Source organism: Corapipo altera, unplaced genomic scaffold (assembly GCF_003945725.1).
Source record: "Corapipo altera isolate COAL_440 unplaced genomic scaffold, ASM394572v1 2, whole genome shotgun sequence".
Lineage (NCBI taxonomy): Eukaryota > Metazoa > Chordata > Aves > Passeriformes > Pipridae > Corapipo > Corapipo altera.
This window is the reverse complement of record NW_020884890.1, coordinates 11,018,407-11,030,018: the sequence shown is the minus strand read 5'-3', so window position 1 is coordinate 11,030,018 and position 11,612 is coordinate 11,018,407. Positions and strand designations below refer to the sequence as shown.

The 11,612-nt window shown below is 40.1% G+C and overlaps 1 protein-coding gene across 9 annotated transcripts in view; it reads right to left on the bottom strand.

Annotated features, from left to right (window-relative positions):
* Positions 1 to 10: 10 nt before the first annotated feature.
* Positions 11 to 11,612, bottom strand: part of DOP1A (DOP1 leucine zipper like protein A) — a 61,312-nt gene continuing 49,710 nt past the window's right edge. For 4 of the 9 annotated variants that reach the window (XM_027644753.1, XM_027644754.1, XM_027644755.1 and 1 more), the window contains 8 exons: positions 10,811 to 10,872; positions 10,094 to 10,246; positions 8,719 to 8,855; positions 7,477 to 7,532; positions 6,440 to 6,604; positions 4,771 to 4,900; positions 2,801 to 2,860; positions 308 to 613 (listed from right to left, as the gene is read on the bottom strand). In XM_027644753.1, the coding sequence (XP_027500554.1) occupies positions 308 to 613; positions 2,801 to 2,860; positions 4,771 to 4,900; positions 6,440 to 6,604; positions 7,477 to 7,532; positions 8,719 to 8,855; positions 10,094 to 10,246; positions 10,811 to 10,872 (1,069 nt within the window). Of the gene's footprint in view, positions 614 to 2,800; positions 2,861 to 4,770; positions 4,901 to 6,439; positions 6,605 to 7,476; positions 7,533 to 8,718; positions 8,856 to 10,093; positions 10,247 to 10,810; positions 10,873 to 11,612 lie in introns of all 9 variants that reach the window. The other 5 variants (XM_027644758.1, XM_027644756.1, XM_027644762.1 and 2 more) reach the window with 3 other exon arrangements.

Genomic DNA, 11,612 nt, shown 5'->3' with positions numbered 1-11,612 from the left:
AACTGGAAACAAATTGAAAAAATGTGCACCTTGTATTTTTTTTTAGTTTTTTTTTAAAGACAGAACTCAAGACAACAAAACATTTACTGCAAATAGTAGGCACCATAATCAATATGAGCCACCAATATTTAAACTTGATTCAGGCCACATCCAGAACTTTTCTCTTATTTACAAATATTTAACTTAAATACAACATTAAGTATTTCATTACATACAAAGTAAGAAAAGAATACTATACACCTGGGAAAGATACAGTATTTCATTTAAATAGTTACATTTCACATAGGCTGCGTAGTACCAGTTTGGTTCATGATTTTATGACACCTTCAAGAAAATCCTTCTCAACCATTTCTTCTATCTTTTGTCTTGCTTTGCTGGAGAAGGTCTTGAGGTTCTCCATTTTTATGTCCTTACTCGGAAAACAGCTGGGGTAAAGGACAGGGCTCCCTGAGTGTCCAACACATCTGCTTGTGACTTTGCTGTTAAAAACTTGGCTGAGTACGTTGAAGAAAGGCAAAAGCTGCTCGATGCTGCGAACGGTGTAGATTGTTAAAAGCAAGTGACCTGGTTCCCAACTTAGTGTTTTCCCTGAGCCGTCCTCCTCCGGGTTTTTCTGTAAACACAGAGACATGGCAAATAATACAGGACAAAACAGAAAAAGCACAGGTAAAAGTAAAAGAGTAATGTGTAATAAAGTATTTTCCTATATTCCAAAAGTATTTGTCCTATCAACAAGGCATATGCTGGAGTGCAGCTTCCGAAGCAGATCCCTTGCTCACCACACCCTGCAGAAGCAGTGGCTGGGAGTGTACAGGTGGCAGTCGATCAGCCAGTTGCAGTGGGCATTTGAGTCCAACACCTCATCCCAGGGCTGTCCCAAAGCAAGGTAGTCCCCGCCATGCTGCCCTGCAGAGCTGCTCCTGGTGCAGCACCCCATGGGATAACACAAATGGCCCGAACTGGTGACAGCCAGCATTGGCTGCTTGGGGAAGTTGTGAGCTACTTCAGCTGCTTTGCTTTCATAAGCAGGCTCCTCTCTGGTGACACTCACACTTCACCCTGCTGCCAGCATCAGTGATGATAAACCCCAGAGGAAGTTAAAATACATACGAAGCATTTTCACTTTGCAGCTTGAGTTCAGAGTTTTCAGGAACAGCAAAAGCAATGCTGGTTTTAGTATCAGAACACACACTGAGGTTCTGAGAAACACTTGAAGTTGTCCTCAAAGAGAAATGGTTCAGTTACTCATTACATGCTCTCAGAAGAACTCAGTTATGCTCCTTCCATTCCATGGGAAAATTTCAAGGGAGGGAATTTCAGGAACCCCACAAGCAAAGGCAGCAGTCACATACCAGATGCTCACCGGCAGTATCAGCACACTGCTCTAACCCTGTTTAGGGTTGCCTTAAATACCTGTGTACTGAAATACCTGAGCACCAACATTCTGGTGCTTATATGGTAGTCTTCACTCATTTCCTTTTTCTCTTTGAGTCAAAAAACATATTTAAATCTAGACAATGAGGTACTATCACCACTAGAAACACCTTGTTTGTACTGTTACTGACAAACCAGTACAGGAAAGTTTCTACCATGAAGTAGAATTCCAGCAATACTGGATTTTATTCTGTGAGAAAGGAGAAAAGAAGCACAAAGGCCCCACCAAGGAGAGCCACCTCCTGATCCACCCCTGACCAGCACCTCTGTCCCACTGCCCTGGCAGTGCCTGTGGCAGAAGCGGGAGTCCGAGACCCCTGCAAGTTGCAGAGCTCCTGCAGAATAGGCTTGGTAATGAAAGCAGAATGAGGGGGAAAGAACAGCAGTGGGAGCAGAATGCAAGGTAAGACTAACTGACTGCACAGCCTTGAGCAAACAGATTTTCTTCACGAGATGATTCTTCAGCAAATACAGGTTTTACCCTTTAAATGAAGCAGCTCCTGCAATCCAGGAGCCTACATGACACTTATTTCACAAAACCCAATTTGGTTAAAATTCAATATGGTTGTATATAATATTTTAATCTGGTGGTTTGGCTTCCTGCCACAGGAGATCACTCTTCCAGCTCTACAAGTCTCCAGAAAGGAAAAGCTCGCACTGAACCAGAAAAAAGGGAAGACTGAATTTCCAATACATAAGGAGTTGTTGATGCCTCCTTCTTTTAATGAAGCTACTAGTTTTTAGAGTTTCTCCTTTAAAAACTTCTCATTGGATTCACAGAAGAGAAGCTTCTCCATATTGGTTCTGTACTGTGCTCAGCATTACCCAGCAGTGAGCACAAACTGCCTCCAGCACACAGCAGGTGTCGGTGTTACACACCACCCAAACAAATGGGGCGCACGTGCAAATACTGACTCTCTGAGCAATGAAATGCAACCCAATCCAAGCCATTTCCTCATGGCTGTTATCTGCTAAGCAAACACCACTAATTCCACAGATACTTAAAACAACAGTTAACTTGACAGAGACCCTGATTAGGGATTGTGTGTTCCATACCTGGTGTTTGACAAAAATTATTTTACAATTTAATTTTATCATGATTTGTGATCATAATTCTTCTTAGAAGTAACAGTAGCTTTTTGTAATCTAATTCATATAGGAAATCAACTTAAATTTGTTTTTAAGTTATCTATAAAAATAAGGGTACTTATGATTCTTTCATTTCAAAAATCTCTCAGCTTTGTTCTACAACAAATCTGATCTCTCTCAGTTCTTACTGAAGGCTAAATAGCGCCCAGGGCCTTGAGGTGATGGTATTATTATGGTGAGCTTGTTTCACAACTCAAGCATCAAAGGCCACCCTCACCTGATGCTTGGCCATCTCCATTCCCTCCAAAACCACCGTCTTAAAGTCCTCCTGTTTGTCCTGTGGAAGGAAAGAGGAGAACTTTCAGACTGCATTTCAGATATGAAAATAATACTTTGCCGTGAAGGCCGTGCAGTTGCTTGGTTGGGTGCTAGAAAAATCACCCGCCCCAAATGAGTGCATGATCCAGAAATGGCAGACTCGAGCTAGTGTGGCCAAGACGCTATTAGACAGAAACAGTACTGCCAGTTTGTTCTTCTGTTTATTTCCAGCAGTGCTGAAGGAGGTTTTTAAGCATGTTTCCCCTCAGATAACACAGCCTGAGCAACACTGTACTACATGAATCTAAGCATTAGTCAGAGTGCCCTGAAAGAAAATTAAGATACACTCCATTTTGCTCATATCAGTTATTTTCTAAGAAAACCCCATAGCTATATGCAACAATATTCTCCTCTGCATAAAGTAGGCCAATATTCATTACCTCATGTTTATCTCATCATCATACACCTACCTACAGTTCAGTGTGCAACTGCTGCCGTGACTAGGGGGTTCCAGAAATTCCAGGAAGTTTTCTATATTCTTGAAGCATATTGTGGAAGTTCTGATTTCAGAAATCTATCTCAATGTACAGTACTTACCATAAGCATGCATATCTTACACATCATACGTGCTTTATAATTCATGCACAGAGATCACTTGGAGTGTGACAACTTTCTAACAGATACAGCACACTACACTGAACACCAGGGTTAGAGGCTATGAGTGATGATAAGCAGTCAGTTAAAACTGATCATTCCTTTATAAATGCAAGAAGAGAAATTTACTCTCATCTTCATGGTTCAAAAATGATAAAATGAAGAATGCAGATACGCTTCAGATACTTGTTTTATCCCCTATAGGTATGAGGCTTGCTCGAATAATTCAGATCTTCCTGCAACTAAGTTATCCCTAAGCTTTATGTAGCCACTTGGATCTCAGCAGTAGTTTCTTTACTATGTAAAAACACTCATTGGAGACTGTAAATGCAGTAGCTGCAGCAAACTGCCGGTGTTACAGCCCAGACCATGCCATCTATTTGGAGGAAAACCTGAGAATAAAACTTCAAAGCTTTCTCCCACATGGCTTTGCACTTCCTCCCTGCTTCTCTGGCCCACCAGCAACCTTTGCCATTGAAGTGCCTGCTCATGGGGGCTCTGTCCTCACAGCAGGAGCAGCAATGCATGTGGCAGCAGTGGTCTTACTTTGTGGCAGCAGCAGGACTCTCCCTGGGACAAAGCTTGGGCAGCTTCCATCAGCTTCACTAGCGGATTAGGCCTCTGCCTCACCCAAACTGAGGTTTTAATATACCTCACGCAACATGACAACCCTAGTTCTGCTCCCACTCTACAAACTGTGCAGCCAAGATTTCCCCAGAACTGTTGCTACTGACCTCTGCCTTCTTCCATTCATCGTAGCAGCTTCAAGGAAGAAACCCACCCCCACTCCCACACACAGTCTCAGTTTTTAAAATATTTAAATATGATTATTATTAACAAAAATGCTTTTCTACTTCAAAAGGTAGTTAGACTAGTATCTACATATATGACTGGCTATCTGAAAGTGATTTTATGTTAAAATATATTAGAAAATGAAGCATATTTTACATTTTACAAAAATAATACTTTTACTTGGGAAATCCAAAGACTGTGACCGTAGTCTTTTTTTTTGACCATGGCAGGTTTGGGGTTTTTCTGTTGTCTGTTTGTTTTGGTTTGGGGTTCGGGTTTGTTTGTTTGTCTTCTATAACTACATGTGGCTTTTGCCTGATGCTGACTCGAGATTACTTCAGTGGGAACCTCCCACACCAGATAAAGTCCTTCCCATTCTTCATTGTTAAGATAAAGTAAAATACCCAAATGGAAACACTGCTGTGTGTTACTGCACAGGAAACCTTTCAGTGTAAAGAAAAGAACTGGAAGAAAGCAACATACCTTTGCCTTTTTGCGCAGCAGTTTTGCCAGACGGACCACATACGGTTTGAATTCCCTCTGATGTGTACCCTGTCTTCGTACTTCCAAGCCTGAATCATCTGATGCTTCTGGAATAAAAGCCCAACGATACCTGTCATGAGATAACAAAAGCAGACATTATCCTTACTGAACATGCAGGCTCTTCTGCTGGATCAAAAAATATGAGTGGATAAGGAAATCTAGTGAAGTATCAGACAAGGAGTGGGAAAAAAAACCCAAATCATACCCTCATAAGGGAACATTAGTCTTTGACAAGAAAGAATGAGAAAGGCACATTCTGAAAAGCAGGAGGTAATGTGGCCTTGCATTTTTCCTTTAGAGTTTCTTATTTAAGGATGCCAAGAGCAAGATAAAGCAGAGAAGCTAAAACCAGTGGTATTCACATTCTCATTGTGTGCAAGAGAACTGAAAGCAGTTCTGAATTACAAAAAAATATAAATTACTGAAATTTTGCTGCACATTTGCAATGTGTACACACAAAATGTTCTCAGTACACCATGCTGATAACAAAAACTCATTTATTTTACCTATTCATAGGCCAGTGAGACCAAGAGGACCATTCTGTTACCTGCACCTTACTGCATGCAAGGACTGGCTACTTCTATTATAAATATAAAGGAAATCAAAATTTCTGTCCTTAAAACTTCAATCCAAGCCTCCATGAGAACTCCATAAAAACCAGTATGATTCAGCACAACTTTTGTCTTCTCAGAAATGCACAGTAATAATCTTAATAAAACTAGATTGACTAATAGCAGGGATTAGGACAGCTTGGAGAACTGGACAAGAATTATGAGCCAAATACCCATAAAATAAAATAAATGAAGGAACCTTCAACATTAGCTTTAGAAATCCAGAAATACTACAGGGCACAGACTGGCACTGTGTGTGCAAGTCCTTCCATCTTCTGACTCACACTGAGTGTCTTTTAAACAACAGAATAACTAGGGGTGACCAAATGCCTACAGAGCTGTGTTAGGGCAGCAGCTCTCGTACAGTCTCCACTGTGCAGTGTAAAGGAAGAGACAAGATACTTTCTTTTGTCCTTGGTGGTCTCTCATTTCCAGGATCTTCAGCAAATTTAAGTTGTTTTGCATTCATTCTTTTCCAGTGGAACAGGGTTGCAGAGGCACTGAGGAAGCATTTTGCACATGTGAACGCTACTGACCAAGAAAAACCCATGGGGTCCCCTTTTTAAGCAGTTTTGTTGCCACATCTTCCAGACAGATCATGCAGGAGTAATTTAAGCAAGTCATGCTGAGATGACATGCAGTCTTCTGATCTCATGCATTAGTCACTGAGAGTGGGTGTATTTTGAGTTCTTAGGCATTACTGCAACTAAGTACTTTAGAAATAGAATACTTGAGTAAATCACTACTACTGATTAGCTCACAAGTGTGGAGAATCTCTTGCCACAGGCTAAATCAAACCACCCTGAATTAATTTGATGAGCAGCATTATTTCCCCTGGAGGCCACTCAGACACTGTGAGGGAACGAACTATTATAGGCTGCCCTGGGTGAAGTCCAAAGAAAGAAAGGCAGTAGGAAAACAGATTTTTATACACCAGAATTTTACCAAGAGGCAGGGACAAACATCCAAAAACTTAAATGACAGTTTCTTCTACTCACATCTGGAACTGAGGCAGGTTTTCAGATGGTAAAGCTAGGGCCAAGTCCAGAAATTTACAAGCAGACAAATACAGGTTCAACCACCTCTGGCTGTTGTAGGATGTGGAGAAACCATTGCCACCTGTGTAAGTCGTCTCCAGACCAGCAACAGACGGGCCAGAAGTTCTGAAGCAAATCAGGGCAGGCAGGTGAGTCATAACAACCTTCTGCCACAATGGAAACTTTATCTTTCTTACTTGCCTTTACAAACACACAATTCTATTTACCAGCTTAATCCTGAATTCATAAATCAAACCAGAACACTGTGAGCCTGTGCTATTGGCAGAGTTCTGTATGCATATATATATATATATGTGTGTGTGTGTGTGTGATAAAAGGTTAATATACAATAAAACATGTTGCCCTGTATCTTATTCCCATCAGACATCCAAATTAAGACAAAGTTTAAATTTGCCGATCATATCAATATTACCTTATTTGAGGGAAAATTCTTCAAATAAACAAAGAGAATCTAGGAAAAAAGTGACCAAGACTTGGGCAAATAAGTCTGGCTCATTTGAGAAATCTGCCTCTGCTGCTAGCATTGACTGAAATTAGATCACACTGTGCAGCAGGCAGATGGGATAAAAATGGACAACGAAACAAAAAAAACCACCTACCTCACTTTTATGTCTTTCTAATACTAGAAGAAACTACATTTTTTAGACAAAAAATTGGTCTTATTTAGAGTAAGTGTATGATACAGAAAAGGTATAAAGTCATGCTGTGAATAATTTAATTGCAGCAGCAGAGTCATTTTAGCCAGGAAGACTCTGTAAGAACTCACACACTTGTATAATTTAGCTTAGTGACTTATGAGCAATCTGTGGGACTTCTTTTATTTTGTCCTGAACAGTATGTCCCTGGTACTGCAGTTAGACTGCTACCCTTTATTTGTCCTTCTCATTTGAGCTCATCAACTCTTTCTAAGACCCATTATTCTAAAGAATGACTCAGTTCCCCATCAAGCATGCCAAAGGGACTGTTACAAAGTTTACCTGGAAATGTCTTCATCGGCAGTGAGCTCCTGTTCCATCAGTAAAAACACTTGCACCTGAAGATCAAATGCTACATTTTAATATCATATTTTAATAGACTGTGACTCAGGAAAACGCTATAGGAAGGCCTGAGTAATGTGTCTTAGACAAACTGTTTGTAGCTTTATTTCCATTCCTGGATGATGAAATAACCCCCTGACACTGCCACCCTAAAGCTCAGGTGTGAATTCCCAGAAGCAACACAGTCCTGTTGACTGAAAGTAGTTCCAAGACTGTGGTACTTGTGTAAAGGCCAGGGGACAGCACAGAAATCAGAAGGCCACACTAAGTAGAATAGTTTTTCTAGTACTTATACTATTGACAGGTTAAAATGAAATGCATCTATTGCTAAAACAATACACTTGATCTTTAAAATATTTTATATAGCTTTTCTCCTTCTATTGCTTGGATCTGTAGTTAAACAAGGGCTAGGTTAGGCACTTGCAGATAGAAAAAAAAGAATCATCACAGCAATGACTCTGATTTACTATCTGTCTTATCCAGTCCCTTGGTAACTCCTTGGATAACAGGCTAAATGGATCACAGGATACACCAACCACTCTCCTCCATTCCCATTGCCAAAGTTGAAACCCACAAGAGGGTGTCAAACAACCAACACTGGAGACTCCCCAGTAGCAGCTCTGAAAACAGATGCTTTTACTGTTCTGTTATGCAGGGTAAAACAAGAGAAAGAAAAAAAAAAATCTGAGTCAAGCCTTGTATAAATCTAGTCAATAAATTTAGCCACAATATGATCTGAATGACCATCAACTGCCAATACAACACAGATTCCAACTCCTTTACCCAGGCTCCCATCCCCTTTGCTGGAGGAAGAAGGCTGAGTGACCAGGAAAGTAGAAACAGGGACACTATGAAAGAAAAGCAGGAGTGGGAATGGTGGAGAGGGTACACGTACATAAGGAGAAATTTAAGCAGGAGTCAGTAGGGAACTATGAGAGCAAATGCAAATTTAATTCAAGAGACAGCTGAACAGTTTAAATAGTGTAAGACAACAGATATTCAATTTGTTTGCAAAAAACAGACATGAGGACTATGAAAATAAGTCAGCTTTCAATTTGTGTACATTGTACATTTACATGCACAATCTCTAGAAGAGATTGTCTTAAAAATATTGAGGAGGAGTGAGGCTGTGTCTCAGATATGCACCAGCCTTCCAAATAATGAATGCCAGCTGCAACTCACCAGTTCAGTGATCATGGTTGGCCAAAGTGAGGTAAGATGCTGTGGAGACATTCTTAAAAGCAATACTCTGAAAAACAGGAACACTTGGGAATGAAGGGTGGGCACCTGTGGCAACCGGAGACTTTCTACCAGCCTTTCTGAAACAAAAAGCCAAGAAGAATTCCTCAGTTCAGAATAATTCCAAACAGCATTTTCTCCTTCCCTCATTTACTCTCAATTTTAACTATTTTTTAAAGTATCTGCCATGTTATAATTTCAGTACTTTACTATTTTTATTCTGCCAATATAAAAAAATAATAATTTTCACCAAGAATGGAACAAAAGAGAGAAACCTCGAAACAGTGCAGTTGTCTGTTTTGTTTAAGTTCTCCACATAAATGCAATAGTGCACCTGGGAGCTTTGCTCATCTTATGAAGAGCTTAAAAGAGGAGTTAACAGATTCCAAACAATACAAAAACAGCTGGAACAGCTAGGATTTATTACTATTATTAAAAGGCTGCACCATCATAGTACATGGGAAATTACACACAGACAATACGGTCTTATTCATCTATAATCACCTCTAAACTTTCAGCATATATAGAGGCAGGTCCATAAAGAATTTTTTCAGTCAAGCCAACATACATGCATGTTGCAGTTGAAACCAGTGAAACTACCTGATACCATGAACATAGTAATCTCAGCTACTGACTTGACTGGGAATTAAAAAAAGCACAAACACACAACAAAAAACCCTAAACAACTTGAAAAAAGATAGATTCTGGAACAAATGAAACAAGAAAGATGATGCAATTGATTTTCCATATGGAAGAAGAGACCAAAGTGTCCACCTTGGTGGCACAAAAAGACAATATATCTAGAAAATTCTGCCGTAACTATTTACATCATCTTAAAATAAAGCTAAGCAGTCTCCGTTCCCAATCACTTAAAGTAAAAGGTAAAAGATAAACTTCAGTGACAAATAGGACAGATAAACAGAACAGCAGAAAAAGCAGCAAGAGAAGCCAAAAGTTGAAAACTTCAAGGTCAGCTTTTCTATTTATCCCCAGCTGATGGGTGTTTATGCCTCAGATGTTCATATCAAAACTTATGATACAGGTATCCAAGGATATCGATCAAGGTATAAAATGACAGATCAGTGAAATAATCTGAATAAAAGTCAACTGGTAATTACAAAGTATGTGTGGTTTGTAGACATTTAAGGCTAAAAACATTTTAACCAAAATCTGCAGAAACTCTGTTCCAGCCATGGAAACAGTACCACACACTGATATTCCAGGGGAAAAAAATCTACCAGCTGTTACTCTGTCATACAAACATTCCACAGTTAACAGCAGAGTCCAGAAGTCCACTAAATTATGCATTTTTACTGACCTTGTATGTCTGGAAGGTATTTCTGGTATTGGTCTATCTCACTGCTAAAAATTGCAAACGCGAGTCTCTTGAGGAGCATAGCGCGCTGCTCCAGCTCCACATCCCGATTAGCAAACAGGTTGAGTGAACTGCTCTGAGCCACGGCCACTCGTGCTGAAAGAGGAAAGACAAAGTGCAGAGAAGAACTTAATTTCCCTTCTGTTTCACTTTAAAGCACAAGTAACTCTTACTTTCTTTGCATTAATGGAGTTCAAAAGCAGATGTTGGGAAAATGCGTGTTCTGCGATTTGTATTTTTAACTACCCAGGGGGGAGGGAGTTCAGTCATTTTTTTAAAAAAAAAATTGAGTGTATAGGTGCTCAGAAGTTCCAGAAATTCGCAGAATCGATTTTTTCTTAAGCAGAGTTACTGTCAAATCTTAACAAAACAAAACAAAATGAAAACAAAACCCAAACAAACCAAAACCCACCCTCACCCACTCTGCTTAATCAACCTTGCAATATAGGCAAAATTCACTGTAGGCCAGGATGGCCTCAAATTCTCTAATTTCAAGTTATTTATGGATTTACAGAAACAAATAATCGAAGTCAACATGAAAAACATTGAATAAATCAAACAAATTGCAATAAATGTTGAACAAATGTTTTCAAGAAATTTTTCCCATTTATTTACCATTTATATTGGTGAAAAGTCACTATTACATCAACAAATACTTACTCATCAAATCTCTGAATGTGGTTTTGTCATGGGTCATCAAATTATCCATAATAGCTCTCCAACTAAAAGAGGCAGATTGTACACAAATCAGAAAATCAAATAAAAAGCAAGAATTTTCAGGAATATTTACAGAACTTTTTCTGCTCTTTTAATTCAGCCTACAAATTCCAATCCAAGCTCTGTGCTTCACAGGAACCAATCATTTGGTGTGATTTAATCTGAAACTACATTTCTTGAACCCCCTTGTCAAACAAAATTGGAGATACCATTCAGAGGGACCTTGACAAGCTTGAGAGGTGGGCCTATGTGAACCTCTTAAAGTTCAACAAAGCCAAGTTCAAGGTCCTACACAAGGGTCAGAGCAATTCCAAGCACAAGGACAGGTTGGACAGAAAATGGATTGAGAGCAGCACTGAGGAGGAGTTGGGGCTGTTGGTAGATGAAGAACTGAATTTGAGCAGGCAATGTGTGTGCTCACAGCCCATAAAGCCAAACACACCCTCAGCTGCACCAAAAGAAACGTGGCCAGCAGGTCAATAGAGGTGATTCTGCCTTGATTCTACTCTGCCCTGGGGAGAATCCATCTGGAGTACTGCATCCAGCTCTGGGACCCCCAACATAAGACAGACACAGACCTGTTTAAGTGGGTCCATGGGAGGACCACAAAGTTGATCAGAGGGTTGGAGAACCTCTCCTGTGAAGGACAGGCTGAGAGAGTTGGGGTTGTTCAGCCTGGAAAAGAGAAGGCTCCAGGGAGACCTTATAGCACCTACCAGTACCTAGAGCGCCTGCAGGAAGGTTG